At 40.6% G+C, this 16,844-nt stretch overlaps 1 protein-coding gene across 7 annotated transcripts in view; it reads left to right on the top strand.

The window, feature by feature from the left end:
• Epb41l3 (erythrocyte membrane protein band 4.1 like 3) overlaps positions 1 to 16,844 on the top strand; it is a 215,083-nt gene that overhangs the window by 181,027 nt on the left and 17,212 nt on the right. For 4 of the 7 annotated variants that reach the window (XM_048363495.1, XM_048363499.1, XM_048363496.1 and 1 more), the window contains exons 9-12: positions 798 to 950; positions 3,773 to 3,870; positions 5,636 to 5,811; positions 8,025 to 8,245. In XM_048363495.1, the coding sequence (XP_048219452.1) occupies positions 798 to 950; positions 3,773 to 3,870; positions 5,636 to 5,811; positions 8,025 to 8,245 (648 nt within the window). Of the gene's footprint in view, positions 1 to 797; positions 951 to 3,772; positions 3,871 to 5,635; positions 5,812 to 8,024; positions 8,246 to 11,730; positions 12,292 to 16,844 lie in introns of all 7 variants that reach the window. The other 3 variants (XM_048363497.1, XM_048363500.1, XM_048363501.1) reach the window with 2 other exon arrangements.

Raw genomic sequence — 16,844 nt, 5'->3', positions numbered from 1 at the left:
CCTCACATATCCCTAGGAAAGTACCTCCAGATGAGATGTGCTAGGGACTACAGGAAATTGCAGTATAGTATGTTCTCATTTTTAATTTTTCAACATATGCAAATGATCTAATTTGTATACATAGATATACAAAGTGTCCATATTGATCTCTGGGAGGCATAATGTTAAAGGACTGTGAGCAACGTATTTGTGTTTGGATGGATGTTAGGAAACTTCATTCATATTCAAACTATTTGATATTTAAATAAAGAAGATTACAGCTCTTCATGTAAAATAAGAAAAGCAAAACACTCAAAGAAGACAACAAGGTCCCTCCTGTTAGCACATTGGTCAGTTGAAGGTGCAGCCTGTGTTGTGTGACCAGGGTACCATGGGAATATGTAGCTGGTTTTTCTCATCCATAAAATGGGAATAATAAGAACTATCTCCACCATAGTAAAGACTGGAAGTTCACATGCATCACATAGAGTGGGTAGTGCCTGACACAAGTGAACAAAAACTGTGGACTGTTACTACAATTATTAACATGAGTTAATAATTGGCCTTTTGTGGGTGCAATATTTATACCCTAAGTCTAAGATACTTGGCTGAGGAGATTTTACTGCAGATCTCCACAGTGAAAAATATCACCGTGAAATAGCTATTCCTTAATGGTAATGTTTTTAAAATAGCTACTTGTAATTTTAATATTTAAATGAGTCAATTATAGTTTCCATCATGATAGTTAAATCTTGGGCCAAATGGAAAACAGGAATAAATGAAATATGGAAACATTGTTTGTTGCTGCTGTGTTCCAGGATTCAGAAGGAGTCGAAATTATGTTAGGAGTCTGTGCCAGTGGCCTCTTGATATATCGTGATCGGCTGAGAATAAACAGATTTGCCTGGCCCAAGGTCCTGAAAATTTCATACAAACGGAACAACTTTTACATTAAGATCCGGCCAGGAGAGGTAAGCACACCCACCTTTATAAATGTGCATTGGGGAAAAAAAGGTAGGGGGGCCTGAACAGAACACAAAAATATTAATTATCTGCTCCCAAGTGCCAAGCCACGTGGGACATTTGTTGAATTTTGTCTAAATGCCTGAGGGGATTCATTGTATCTTGGTCCAATAAACAGTAATAAGATGTTCTCTTTGTTATGTTGTTCTAGCTTTTGCCCAGATGTATGCATTAATTGGAAGATTTTTTAAACCATATCTTACTATAGAATCAAAGTTTAGGAGAAATTTTTGTGGATTTCAAACTGTGAGCAGTAGATCTCTTCCTTCTATGTCTTGCTATGACTCCATTCTCTCATCTTTGCTGCAAATCCAACTGCACTGTGGAGTGAATAGTTCAGAGGAAGGTTAGAACAATAGCTGCCTAGTGTGAATTATGAAAGTATTTCATGATATTACAATGGAGTTCCAATCTAGTTTACTTTAATTTTTTCCAATCTATTTTATTTTTTTAATCAGATTGTTGGGTGCCAGTGGCTCGTTCCTATAATCCTAGCTACTCAGGAGGCTGAGATCTGAGAATCGTGGTTTAAAGCCAGCCCCAGAAGGAAAGTAGATTAAAAATAAATTTTAAAAATCCAGAGAAAGAAAATAAAATAATAAATATAAATGGCTGGCAAGTTTCGGGGGAAACTCCAGCTAAACACTGGAGACTTGGAGAGAGGATATACAGATTTCAAACCAAGAAAAGCCCATTGAACTCCACAATTGGGTCCCACTGTGAACGTGGAGATTCAGGGAGGTGCTAGGAGGACCTTCCAGGTTGCATTAAAGCAAGTAGGTAGGTAGTGGAGTTTCATAAATGAGGAATAAAGTGGAGTTTGGGTTGTGGAAAAATCAAGTTCTTCCCTAGCCCTCCTTCCTTTTATGATCATATTTGTTAGTGGAGAATTATTGATGGCACCCAGGCTCTGAAGAAGTTGGAGCCATCACATACAAAGCAAAGCAATATGAACACATAGGAAGCCAGAGGGGCCTCTCCTCCTTGTGCTACAAAGGGAAGCAGTAAGAAGGCATTCCCACTGGCCAAGCTGACCTCATAGACATAAAGAGTAGACTGGCGATTACCAGTGACTGGAAAAGGGAGGCATGACAGAGATGATTGACGTGTATAGGGGTGCGCTTGGATGAGTGGAATAATCTTCAGGGTTCTGTAGCTCAGTGGGATAATTATAATTGACAACAATTAGTCATGTATTTCATATACTCAGTAGAGAGGATTCACAATGTTCCCAACAGAAAGAAATGATAAACTTTGACATATGAGATATGTTGGTTACTTTGGTCTGGTTATTACACACACACACACACACACACACACATTGCATATATACATTGCACATATATATATATATATATATATACATACATATGTTGAAAGACCACACTGGACCTCAGTAAATACATGTTACTATTACATGTGAATAAAATGTTTGAAATACTGGTTAAGAGGGAGATTCTGGTAATCCTAGTTACTCAGAAGGATGTGATCTGAAAGTCACAGCTAGCTAGAAGTCAGCCCAGAGGAAAGCTCTGGTCTTGGCACACACACACGCACAAAAAAAGGAAAGAAGGGAGTGAGGGAAGAAAAGAGGGAAGGAGGAAAGGCGGGGGGGAGAAAAGAACGAAAGGAAAATAAGTCTGCCTAATATCTTGTAGCAAATAACAGGTTAACTCTCTTCGCCTTAGCACAGTGTATGCTGCCTGTTAGTGGCCTGCTGAATAAATGAGTGATGGTAATACTCAAGGAGCCCTGGTCTAGCTGGCTTGACTGGAAGGCACCTTTAGAGAGTAGCACTTTTTATAACCACCATTGCCCATGAATGTCCAGAGTGAATAAGAAATTGGGAAAGGCAATTACTGCAGTTGGAGCCAAATTATGATGTATTTCCCAATTCCCCCAGCCACCTTCAGCAAACAAGAAATAGAGGTCAAAAGTGATTGTACCTCACATGCCATGCGTATGGCCCCTTACTTGGGTGCTCTGACACATAAATTACTTTTGCTATTGGTTTAATCAATGGTCTGCCTGGTTTGTGTTCTTCGTAATAACCTGTATGTTTAAGGTGATTGCCCTCTGGTGGTGCTGCCTTCAGAAACGGAAAACTCCTATGTATCCACAACAGGGGTAAAATACATTATGCAGAAAATCAGATCTGGTATTTTTTATCTTAAAATCTCAAATGACTGACGTGGTAGTATCTGAAAATAGGCACATTGGAAGATACTTTTTAAAATCGTTTCCCAGTCTCTGATTATATGTATAATATAGGGAGATGTTAGCAATTAGCATTAAACCCATCATGGAGCACCCCAGTGAAATCACTAAACACCAAGTTATCCAATATCAAGGCAATGTGCAGATTCCTTGGCAGATACCAGGAGAAAATGTCATTTCCAAGTCTTCTACAGGCTATACTTATAAATGCTTTGTTCATTTCTGTGCATTCTAGCTGATATGATCATGTTGTTGAGAAACCATGAAAAAACAGGACTTTGAAGGGGAGGTGAGGAACAATTCAACGCCTTTCCTTTCCTGTGACTAGTGTTCATACATTCCTAAATGTGCAGAAACATCTACTACTTGTATAACAAGGTTGTCTATGTCTGCAGTGTTTTCAGCTGATAGATATGGTAATTTTTAATGACTGGATTAATGAATTCTGTACATAGCCATTTAGAGAGCATTATGAGCCAGCAAACTACAGAGCTTCCATTATTTTAATTCCAGAGTTGACTTCATTCTTCAATATGTTTTGTTATTATTTTAGTTTGAACAATTTGAAAGTACCATTGGGTTTAAGCTGCCAAATCATCGAGCTGCCAAGCGTTTATGGAAAGTGTGTGTTGAGCATCATACATTTTTCAGGTCGGTACAGATCATTTGGGATTTTTCCTGACAAATAATTGAAATGATTGTAATCACTTACTGTAAAAAAGGTCATCAGAGGGGCTGGGGATATGGCCTAGTGGCAAGAGAGCTTGCCTCGTATATATGAGGCCCTGGGTTCGATTCCCCAGCACCACATATACAGAAAACGACCAGAAGTGGCGCTGTGGCTCAAGTGGCAGAGTGCTAGCCTTGAGCAAAAGGAAGCCAGGGACAGTGCTCAGGCCCTGAGTCCAAGGCCCAGGACTGGCCAAAAAAAAAAAAAAAGGTCATCAGAAAAATATGGAGACATACCCTCTCTCACCCCTTAATTTCATTGTCACAAAGGGCTTTGCTTCTTATTGTTTTGTTTTGGTTTTTTGTCAGTCGTGGGGCTTGAACTCGGGGCCTGGGCTCTGTCCCTCAACATTCTCATTCAAGTCTAGTGCTATACCACTTTGAGCCACAGCGCCACTTTCAGTTTTTTTTGTTAATTGGAGATAAGAGTCTCTTGGACTTTCCTGCCTGGGCTAGCTTTGAACCATAGTCCTCAGCTCTCAGATTCCTGAGTAGCTAGTATGACAGATATGAACCATCAGCGCCGGGCACAAAGTTCTTGATAAGAACTTCTGATTAGCTATGAAGGATCTTCTTTAATTCATTTTAGCTTCTCTTACCCCTTTCTCGGTTGTTGTTTACAGAGTAGCTTCTTCAACTTCTAGTCCATTTCTTACTGAGTTTGAGGGGTGGGGAGGTTTAATGGTTTGGTTTGCTGGGGATTAAAGTCAGGGCCTTGAGCATGCTAGGCAAGGCATTCTGTTACTATGCTAAATCCTCAGCCCATCCCTTACTATTCTGATTCCTTTTTTTCCTTTTCTTTTTCTTTTTATCCTTTTTTTCCTATACTGGTTACCATCATGTCTTGAACTTGGGGCTCTCAATCACCTTTTTTGCAACTGACTTGGAGCTCTACCACTTGAATCAGTCTCCAGTCTAGATTTTTGCTAGTTAAATGGAAAAGGATTCTCATGTAATTTTCTACTCTGGTCTGTCTTCAAACTGAGATCCTTCCTGGTCTCGGCCTCCTAAGTAGCTACGAATATAAGCCTGGGCCACTGGCACCAGGTTTATTTAAATTATTTCTTAATACTCTGAACTCCTTTACTCCTTTACTCCTTTACTAGGGCTATCAGACTAAAGCCTAAAAATATTAGCTGGGCACTGGTGGCTTACACTTAAGCTCCTAGCTATTCAATAGGCTGAGACCTGAAGAATTTCAATTTGAAGTCAGCCATTAATGAAAAAAAAAAAGTTGGAGAGACTCCATCTCCAATTAACCAACAAAAAGCCAGGCTGGAAGTATGTAGAAACATGGTTCAAGTAGTAGAACACCAGGTATGAGTAAACAAACTTAGTAAGTAAATACAAAGCCCTGAGTTCAAGCCCTAGTCTTGGCAAATACAACAACAGCAACAACAAATTGAGTCTCTCTTCTTCTTCACTAATTTAGATGCAGTTCGGGTATGCATTCACTTATATGGATTAGTAATGTTCATCTCATTCCCTAAGCTCTGTCTTGTTTATATTGTCTCAACAACATCTCTAGTTAATAAATAGTGTGAATTCATTTGTTCTGGTATAGTTGTGTGTTATACCTTTAGCACACAAAGCACAGTAAAAATAAACAAATAAATAAAACAGTTGGAATAGTATTCCCAACAGTTGAATTAATCTTCTTGGCATTTTTTTTCTTTAATGTCTTTAGACTCCTGTTGCCAGAAGCACCTCCAAAGAAATTCCTAACCTTGGGTTCCAAGTTCCGTTACAGTGGCAGAACCCAGGCCCAAACGAGAAGAGCCAGTGCGTTGATCGACCGCCCAGCGCCTTACTTCGAACGCTCGTCCAGCAAACGGTACACCATGTCTCGCAGCTTGGATGGAGGTAGGCTTCTCTCATTGCCTCTTCATCACTTGTCACTACTCAGAAAGGCATCTGAAGGGCTGGGAATATGGCCTAGTGGTAAAGTGCTCGCCTCGTATACATGAAGCCCTGGGTTCGATTCCTCAGCACCACATATATAGAAAAAAGCCAGAAGTTGAGCTGTGGCTCAAGAGGTAGAGTACTAGCCTTGAGCAAAAAGAAGCCAGGGACAGTGCTCAGGCCCTGAGTCCATGCCCCAGGACTGGCAACAAAAACAAAAACAAATAAAGAAAGGCATCTGAAACCGGGAGGGCTCTCCTAAACCACACATCTTCTTGGATATTGTAAATGAAAAGCAGTGAGGATCTGGGCTGGATAGCAGATTTTCAAGGTCCCCACCTCCAGAAATGACCTTTTATGGTAGAGTTACATAATGTTATAACAGTTAGACAATAAGGGAAGGGAAAGTATCGCTTTTATAAACCATATCACTGAACTTATAGAAAGATATTCTCATTTTAAATATTGAAGTCCTTGCTCTCAAGTAATTTGTTTCTCTAGGCAGCCTCTATTAAATGATTAGCAGGTTTGTTTCAGGTTATTGTTTCAGAAACAAAAGTAGTTAAATTTTCAGCAAGAGGTTGCTGAAAACGATCACCTGTGAATACCAGGGGACGTCTACTATTCAATGTCTTCTCAGATTTCTGGATATCGAACGTATAGCCAAGCCTTAGGAATAAGATATTTATTAGGATTGTTTTGAGTTGAATTAAGACTATGAAATGTCATTGTAAACATTGAAGCTTTTCTTCCTGTCTGCCCCACCCACTCCTCTCTAGCAAACCTCTACTAACTATTGTGTGTCCTCTAAGTCAGTATTTAAGAACTTTTGTAGAATCATATGTTGTTTTCTTAAATCCACTCACTTGGTTCAGTAATGTGCACGCAGGGGAACATGTTTGTTGTGACTGTTGTTTTCCTCATGACCTTTTGTGTAATAATGACATCTGAGAAGACAGAAGACAATTGTGAAATCAATGTACTAATACCATGTTGTCTCTTCCTCCTTGCCCAAAAGTGATGTTAGTATGTCTTGTCTCACTCTTTGCAGTCCTGCCAATTCTAGTATGTTTTCTGCTCCTGCTGAGCTGGGTGCTATAGTTGCATGTTGGAACATGAAATGCTTTTATGCAAGATGGCATCTTATATCCAACAGCATAACTGGTCCATTAAGACACTTGTCTCAAGGAGCTTTTTCATCAGTATGAAGCAACATAAAATATCTTAGTGAAAATATTTAAGTGCTTCAACTATTACGTTTTCAGAAAGGATGTATTTTCCAATCTTTTATTTGTATCTCTTATAGTTCTGAAAATAGGAATGCAGCTTATATTTTGTCTGTGATCAGTTACTGTATATTTGAAAATTGGTGTTTGTAAGTTTCAATATTTTTATAATATCTAGAGCCTAAAATTAGAAGTACCAAATTTTAATTAAGCAACTCTTTCACTAAGACATTTTGGCTGGGATGAAAGGCACTCTCTTGTGTTTGCATGTTCTACATTTGCATGGGTTTCATTTAGCAACATTTGTCTTATTTTTCCAAAATATCAGAGATGTGAATGAATGTATATGCATACCATCATGGCAGTCTGTGATACACTGTAGAAATGAAAAGTTGGGGAGAATTACCATCTGAATTTTATAATCTCTGCCATGATGGTGACCCTTGAGTCTTTTATACTGAAGGAGTGACAGACTTATCAATGTTGGATAATAATAATAACACTCCATCAATGCTCCTCAGTAAATAGCACTTCCAAAGAGACATGTTCAAAGGCAGATGGAACTGAGTAGTTGTCTACTGCAGATGTCACTGTGAGTCATTGAGCTTGCCGCTGAGTACCTGGTGTATGTGCCCTACCGGGTTCTCTTTCTTCCACCCACCTCTGTTCTCGTATACACTCTTGTCAGAGATCCTTAGAATGGGTAACATTATTCTGGACTTCAGAGACATGGGGCTTTAAATGGTTTTAAGATGCTAGTTTAGGTGATAGAGAACACAGAGGCTATTGTAGTCTTTAAGTACTGATTCCTACAGGACTGATTGTTCTTTTCAAGACATGCATGGTATTTTGTAGTAGTATTTTTTTTCACCAGTAATATGACACTGTTGATATGTCTTCTGATTTAACTATTTCAGATTTTATTTCTCCAATTGTATTTGCTTTTAGCATCAGTGAATGAAAACCATGAAATATACATGAAGGATTCTATGTCTGCTGCAGAGGTTGGTACTGGCCAGTACGCCACAACAAAGGGCATCTCTCAAACCAACTTGATCACCACTGTGACCCCTGAGAAAAAGGCTGAAGAGGAGCGCGACGAGGAAGAGGACAGACGGAGAAAGGCGGAGGAAGCCACGCCGGTGGCAGCGATCCGGCATGAGGGAAAGGTACAGCTCCCAGGCTGCCTCTCAGAGCACCTCAGCTTTCAAGCGGGCCAGATCATTCTCGGGCTGTAAACCAGGAGTATGTTAAGATAGAGGGTGCTCATATTTCAGCACTAGTCATATTTGTGTCCATTTTCTAATTAATAGTCATGTTTTAACATTTTTCTTCTAAAAATTGCTTTCTTAACTTCTGGAATTTTTTTTACTTTAACAAGGAATGTACTATATATAAGACTTTCAACAGCTGTCCTGTAAGTCTCCCTTAAAAATACTTCGGGTGGTATAATCCATGTTTTTGTTTGGGTTCACATTTCACAACCACTGGGAAAGCTGTTTTCTTTGTTTCTGGCCTTATTCTCCTACCCCAGCGTTGTGTGATATTTTTTTAGATCCACAGTAATCACTAGCCTTATAGTTACAATCCAGTCAGCAGAGGAATGAGGGGCCAGGTTTATAAAAAGGGATCTTAAGACATCAGGTTGCAGTGGAAGACAAAAGGTGAATTTAGTGGCCATTCCTCTGGGAGTTCTATTCATTCTATTTTGTGACATCATCTCCCTCCCAATTAAATTTCCCTTTAAACATTGTTTTTGAATGTCAGCTTTATTTGTGGTGATCCAGTACGGCAAAGCAACTTTTTTAGCAAAATAACTTAACACACACATTGGAAGATTTATATATAATAGCAGTGGATGAGAAGAATGGCCCCTGAAATGTGCAGGGTACAGAGAGAGGGCTATCAGAATAAAGGTGCTTGTTACCCTGAAATGCGAGCACACTCTGCTTACTAATGTTCTTTCAAATGTGGCTTCTTGTAATGTCAATAATGTGAGCTAGAATCACCACTGATAGACATCTTAATCAGGTAGATCAACAAATAATTTCCAGAACTAAGGATATGACTCAGTGGTAGAGCAGTTGTTTAGCATACAGAAGAGCCTACATTGGATGCCCAGCAATTGCAAACAAACAAACAAAAAGAAAAACAACAGAATTTCAGTAGAATGTTAAAACATTCCAAATAACCCAATCCATCATCTTCCTATTTTTGCTTTTTTAGGACAAGATTTTTTGTTTGACAAATACAAAAAGATACCCAGAGTAGAAACCATAGCAAAACTATGCAATGTAAAATGTGCTTAATTCTAAAATGTGCTTGATTCTAAAATTTGCTTTTACACACCTCTGTCACTTGTCAAGTGCAGATCTTAACTGCAACAGGAAAATAAGGTAACAGACCTAAAAGCTGAATGTGTGCTTTTTATACAACATTTCAAAATTCACCTGTGTCAACAAATGATTTTCATGAATGTATAAATATGTGCCATACTGGAGTTAAATGATCAGTACTTTGCTCCCAAAGTAGGTCCAAAGAGCCTCCCCTTTCATTTGAATTTTTAAAGACTACCAGGGGGTCTTTACATATAGTCCTCAGCGATCCTCATGTTATGCCTCTGATGCTATGGAGAAGTTAAAAGACAAAGAAAATGACTACCTTCCTAGTCAGAGGCTCTGAGAAGCCAGTACTTATAGAGAGAGGCGCCTTCAGGGCTGGAACTGAGCTCAAGTGCTTAATTGGTACTGACTGTCTCCCTCCACCCCCCACCCCCCACCCCAGTGCAAAGGTATCTTTTAGAAAGCACTTTAATAAGCAGCATGGAAGATTACACCATAATTTTATTCTTTTCCATTTTCAAAAAGTGACAGAGTACTTATTTTTTAACCGAATAAAAAGGTGTTACTGAGCTTAGTTCTTAGGAGACTGGTCCCCAGGTTGTTTGGAAAGAAGGCATGTTTCTCCAGCTAGTGATTCTGCCAGGTTTAGGATATCACCTCCCTGGGTTCACACAGAAGGATGCTTCAATGTCTACATTGTTCCTAGTCGAATGGGACTTGTGCAGGTTCCTGATACATGCCAAACGTGAGAGTTTGGGAACAGATATGCCTGCCTCATAGTCAAAAGACACGCTTCTAATGCTCTTATACCCAAGATACATTTTCTTTGTGCTTTTTCCCTGTTCTGTTGCTATATTTTACTACTTCTGCGTGGGTCAGGCAGGCAGGATGATTCCAGGCTGTTAGGTTGCTAGGCAAGTCACACACACGGACACGCACACTTGCATGCATGCATGCGCACACCAGCAGCAACAGCAACAGCAAATTTCCCCCTGGCTCTCTGTGCCCTAGGCTTGATCTTGCCAGGCTACAATAGCTCCTCTGTTCTGCCCGGGGCCTGCTTGGCGTTTGCTTGCTTCCTTTCCTCCCATTCTTGTCCGACAACTCCTCTTCCACCTAAAGAGGAAACTGAATTTGGAACTGTCAGGGCTCTACAGAATAGGATTTGCTGTCCTTGTCCCATGAAGGCTGGTGCTTTCTAGGGAGCACTTTTGTACAACTGCTGGCTGTATCTTTGTATTAAGGACACAAACCAAAGGTATAAACATGCCCTTTATCTGTTAAGAGCAATCACAAGGCTAGGAATTGTATCTTTTCTATTATTTAGGGACCACAAATAATAGAAACTGAACACATAGAAGCCATGTTACAAGAAAATACATTTCTTTTGCCATTGAGCTCGTTGAAACCACTTATGTGAGTTGAAGCTCCACTTATATCCTTGATAAAGGAGCCAAAATAGAGGAGTTTTCAAAATGAACCTCAGTCTTTTGTGGGGAGTCAGAGTTCCTGAAACGCTAATTGTTGAATACTCACATTGCAACTGCTCATCAGATAGGAGTGGGGCCAGAAACTTCTTGATTTGGAAATCTAGCTCTTTGGGAATGTCACTGATGATCCAAGAAGGCAACAATTTTTTAAACAACCAACATTTTAATTGGATTTAATTTAAATCCAGCTAAACTATATGGCTCATGCTGTCATCCTACCTACTCAAGAGACTGAGGAAGTCTATGAGACTCTTATCTCCAATTAACCAGCAGAAAGCTGGAAGTGGAGCTGTGGCTCAAGCGGTAGCGGGCCACTCTTGAGCAGAAAAAGCTAAGTTCAAGCCCTAATACTGGTACATATCCACACAAAAAGAAAAAAAAAGGGAAAGAAAAGAAAAAAAAAAGATCAATCTATTACCTGGAGACAAGAGAAGGTTATTGAAAGTCTTGATTTTGGTGTAGCAGGGATTTATGTTTGCTCTCAAAACCTAAGCCCTTCCTCAGGCTCTCTCACGGGAAGCGTGTAAGATGAGGGGGTTGTCCATGCTTACCTTCTGCTCTGACTCTTATGTGACACTCCCACCCCATGTGTGGTGGGGGTCTCTTGGGATTTCTGTAGCCACCTGTGACAGTGTTCGCATGCAGCTTGACTACTTTAAAATTCACGAGCAAACCTAGCACTGAAACTCTTGTTTGACAATTTTATAAGAAAAGTAACTAATTGCAGTTTTCTTTTTGTCCTTTTGCATCTGTTTGCTGCTTCCTGTCTCTCTCTCTCTCCCTCTCCCTCTCTTCCTCTCTTTCTGTCTCTTTTCACATCAGTCACCTAGGCATGGCACTGATTCGTGTCCCTTGTCACCCTCATCCACCCATTTTGACCCTACATCTCCCACAGAGCTCCGTCGGAGATGCAAGGAGAATGAACGCAAACCTGCAGGTCCCGAGCTGCCGCCAGCTGAGCGCTTGCCCGGGGAGCCTGCCTTGGATAAGGACAGCCAAGGGAAGGCTTACCTGGGGGATCAAGATGTAGCGTGTAGCTACAGACCGCAGTCTGGCAAGGGAACCACCCTGTTTTCCTTCTCCTTGCAGCTCCCTGACTCTTTCCCCTCGCTCCTAGATGATGACGGGTACCTGTCTTTCCCCAACCTGTCTGAAAGCAACCTCCTCCCCCAGAGCTTGCAAAATTACCTCCCCATCCGCTCCCCATCCCTGGTGCCCTGTTTCCTCTTCATCTTCTTCTTCCTGCTCTCCGCCTCCTTCTCAGTGCCGTACGCCCTCACTCTCTCCTTCCCTCTGGCTCTGTGCCTCTGCTACCTGGAGCCCAAGGCGGCCTCCTTGAGCGCCTCCCTAGACAATGACCCGAGTGACAGTTCAGAGGAAGAGGTGTGTACCTCGGCATAGAACACACTTCCCCTGCGTGTTCCGTGCTTCAGTCCGAAACAGTGTTAGCCGGCTGCTGCCATAGTGGTCTGACTTTCAGAGCCTCATTTATTGTGTGTGCCAATACGTTAAGGTTTTGTGTGTTTGGAGGGGGCTTAAGCGGGGGGTGGGGGGGGGTCCCAGGGTTAGGCACAACACCATGTGGGCCTAGAAGTCGGGCCAGCGCAGAGTCATTCTACTGCCCGTTGAGTTCTCAGTGGGCTGAAGGAGCCCACTAAAAGTGGATTTCAAATAACCCATTTGCTTTGTAAGAGACCAGGGCTCACTTAAAGATTCTGCTCAGCTTCTGCCTAATAAAGTAAATCACATGTAGGACAGCAAAGTAGCAAGTAGCTTCCATGTTAAACGAGATCAAGGAGACAGGGAGAGAGTACCACCTGATGTGTCTCTGTGACCCAGGAGATTTTGAAATGCCTCCTCAGCCATCTTTGATAGTTCTTATCATTGTCCCTCTCTGAGGTGGATCCTGTCCTGATGGGCATTGGGTCAGAACGAGCTCCTTGGGAAGTTTAGGCCATCGGCCATTTGTGAGGCCAGAACAGGACTAGAAAGAACCGTGTTTGGAACAGCAGTGTCTAAATGTAATTAGGAGGAAGTTTATTTATGATTTCTCTCTGTTATTAAAACAAGTCTCATTATAAGACCATCAGACGACAGCAATTCTTTGAATCCAGCGTAAGGCAGACACCCCACATCTGGACAGGGTGGTAATGTCACGGAAAGTGGCACTTAGGAGTGCATATTGGTGAAGAAGGAACCAGGGCTTTCAGCTTGCCAGTTTCCCATCCCTCATCCCAACAAATGGATGAGGTAACATGCCCAGCAACTTTTGCTCTTAATTCCTCCCCTTTATCTAATGCCCTGGGAATAGCACAGCAGCTTGACTTCAAGCATAGGGAAACGAATAGAAGCTGCCCACAGTGGCCCTGGCTATCCTGTCCTTGCCCACCTGGCCCTCTCTCCAGCCCCTCTCCAGCTCTCCTGTAGACACAGAACAAAAGCTTTTGTGGCAGGAAACGAGACAAGCAATTCCTAGCAGAAAGAAAGAAAAAGGAAGGAAGGAAGGAAGGAAGGAAGGAAGGAAGGAAGGAAGGAAGGAAGGAAGGAAGGAAGGAAGGAAGGAAGGACAAAGTCAAAGCAACACTAAAAGAAAGCAAGTCTGCATGCACACCTAGGAAGTCCTCGTTTGCGCTGCTGCTGTGAGCACACAGAGCCGCTAAGGCGTTTCCAGACCTGGATTTAGTGGTGTCATGACAGTGCTGTCTGCAGCAGAAGAGAAAAAAAATAGGGATGGTCCCAAAGGTGCTCTCAAGTCTTGGCTTTTCCATTTGAAATTGCATAAGGTTTTTTGGTTTTTTCCCCCAAGGCTCTTAATACATATGTACATACATATAAGTAGATGTTTTACACCTAGAACATACTTTGAGAACTTCAAGTCCTAGGCTTGTATATCAACATTTGTCACAGTAGCAATATTATTCAATTGGGTAGAACTAGTACACCCTATAGTTAAGAATAGACGAGTATCCATAAAGTAGATTTCTAACCTGGAGATATTTTTTTTCCCATTAACAGAGGAATGAGTCCTCCTACTAACATAAGCTGGAAAAAAGAAGATTGTTATCTGATACTTTTTAAAATTCCCACTAACTGCTTGAACTTCTGTATAGCCTGCCACACAGATCTTGTGCCTAATCCAGGGAATATTCTCGTAACCCGTGCATGAGAATTAATGTGAAACTTGGGCATGTCTGCATTACATCATCAAAACAAATCACAGCAGCTCACTGTTGTAAGCTAGTGACTGAGGGGTGGGAGCTAGCCTTGCGATGCACACAGCTCTGACACTGAATTAGCTCTGAGCACTGCGCTCTTCCCCCTCTTTTCTAGCCTCAGTTAGCCTGTGACAGCTTTCCTGTGAAATACAACACCAGGTATATTAGGCCATCTGTTCCATGTAGATTCTGTATGTCTGGTGTTAAGACCTTCATATTCCAAGGTCCACGTGAGCTAAAGAAATCATATTTAGGTCATTGCACTTTTACAAATTGCCATTTGCTTACATGGCCTATTTTATTCTCCGGGCCTCCAGCACTTTGGCAGCGAAACTGGCTGACTTGTTAACATACAGTTCGTCTCTGTCACTTGTGTTTTACAAAAGCACTAATGGCAGTAATGCTTTTCACATTTCTCATCTGTTAGGAAATTAATCAGTTCGTCTTTCTCGAGCAAACCCCCTCAGTATAGAAAATCCTAGCCATCTCAAGCTATAGAATAGCCAAATATCTTTTTTTTTCAAAATGGGATATAATATCTCAGCATCTTTCAATACACAGAAGATGAATTTAGCTAACTGTAACATAGAATGTCATTACATATCCATTTCTAAGTCATTTGTTGATAACACAAAGTAAAAAGAGATTTGAAGAATTGATTTATAAATAATTCAAATTGTGTAAAGATAATTCACATGATAGTTTTGACATGCCATACATTTTGTAATTTTGTGTAGTTGTAGTACACTATATCTAACATTTGCTGTAAATGCTCCTTTATTCAGTTTTTATTACTTTGTTTATTGATTATTTATTGATTGGTCACTATGACTAGGTGCTAAGTAGGAATTTGAGGGTCTAAAGATAATTTGATTTTCTTTGTTTTGGGGGAATGATTTTGAGATGGGGGCTCACTATATTGCCCAGAATGGCTTTGAACTCTAAATTCTCCTGCTTCCATATTCTAAGTAGCTGGGACAGCTACTGGTGCTACACTATCTTTATTTAGAAGTTCAAATATGGCAAAGATACTGTGATAGTATCTATCTAGGAAAATTGGTAATTATTATGTAATATACTAATCCCAATATATTATGGTTATTATGGACAACTTTCCGTGCTAGCATCAGACAATATATAAAGTATTTGGTATCCATTATCTAATATGATTAGTGCATCTATCTCCCTCAGTTTCTAAGAAGAAACTGGATTAAAATATAAAATAGGCCTAATTATCACAGGTTTGAACAGCAAGTATTTGAGGGTATGTTAGTCTAACATCAGATGCCCTCTTATCTTCAGCTGAACTCTAATGAAAAGATGTTGGAATGATATTGAAGAAAATTTTAAAACCATAGAAAATAATCCAAGTAGGAGGAAAAATACCTTCAGACCTTTAGGCCTATTTGACAAAGCTAATTAGATTAAGAAGCACATGCCATTCTTAGTTTTTCTTTTCTTTTTTTCCAATCCTGGGGCTTGAACTCAGGGCCGAAGCACTGTCGGTGGGCCTCTTTGTGCTCAAGCCACACAGCCACTTTTGGCTTTTTTGAGTACTTTATTGAAGAGAAGAGTCTCACAAGAACTTTTTTGCCCAGACTGGCTTGGAATCACACCTGTAATCCTAGCTACGTTGGAGATCTGAGCCTCTAGCTACTCTGGATGATTGCAGGCGTGATCCACCAGCCTCCAGCTTCTTAGGATATTCTGTTCACTGGAACAGTAGCCTGTCTTTTTGTTACCAGTTGAAATTGATCTTTCTATCTGTTTTAGAAGCCATGCTAATACTGCAGTAGGGATTACACTTGTAAGAAAGTTTAGGTGGTTAGCTACATTTTCTTTACATTGTTTCCATCTCGGCTTGATAGCAAGGTTAAATCTCTCAGACACACATTCTAAGCATGCATATTCTAGTTTAAGATCCCTTCTAGTTTAGAAAAGTAAAATGGAAGTTGGGAATAGTACCAAGAAACCAGCATGGCCATTTATATTGACAGACACATCACTGTCCTAGTTGTCACTTTTTGTCCTTGTCCTTTATAGACTGAGGAATTTTTGTGAGACAGATCCACAACCATAGAAGGCCCAGCTCTGGTTTTTGTTTTCAAAATGTCATGTCTTTGATGGGCATTGGTGTCTCACACCTGTAATGTTAGCTACTTAAAAGGCTGAGATCTGAGGATGGGGGTTCAAAGGTAGCCCAGGTAGGAAAATCCATGAGCCTCTTATCTCCAGTTAACCAGTTTAAAAAGAAAAAGCTAGAAGTAGATGCTCAAATGGTAGAGCACCTGCTTTGAATGGGAAAAGATAAGGGAGAGCACCAAGGTTCTGAATTCAAGCCCCAGAACACACACACACACACACACACACACACACACACACACACACACGAATAGATTTTTCCAACAATTAATATGTGGAGAGAAAATTAGTTAAAATTAGAGCAAATCAACAATACTCCAGTATTCTGTCCATGGCTGTGCTCTTCTCAAAAACATTTTCAGTCATAAGCCCTTTTGAAATAGATTAAAAACCAACTCTGAGATTTCTGTTGGAAACCTAGGCTCTGTTAAATGCTGTGCTTTGTTTTATTTGTTTTAAATAGATGTCTCATTCTCTCTCTTTCTCTCTCATTTTGACTATTATTTGCATCATTTGAGTGGTATTTCTATCATGAGATATACATCCTTATATTGGAGGGTGGGTGATAAAACGACCCAT

Source organism: Perognathus longimembris, chromosome 15 (genome assembly GCF_023159225.1).
Source record: "Perognathus longimembris pacificus isolate PPM17 chromosome 15, ASM2315922v1, whole genome shotgun sequence".
NCBI lineage: Eukaryota > Metazoa > Chordata > Mammalia > Rodentia > Heteromyidae > Perognathus > Perognathus longimembris.
This window is presented reverse-complemented; position numbering and strand designations above follow the sequence as displayed.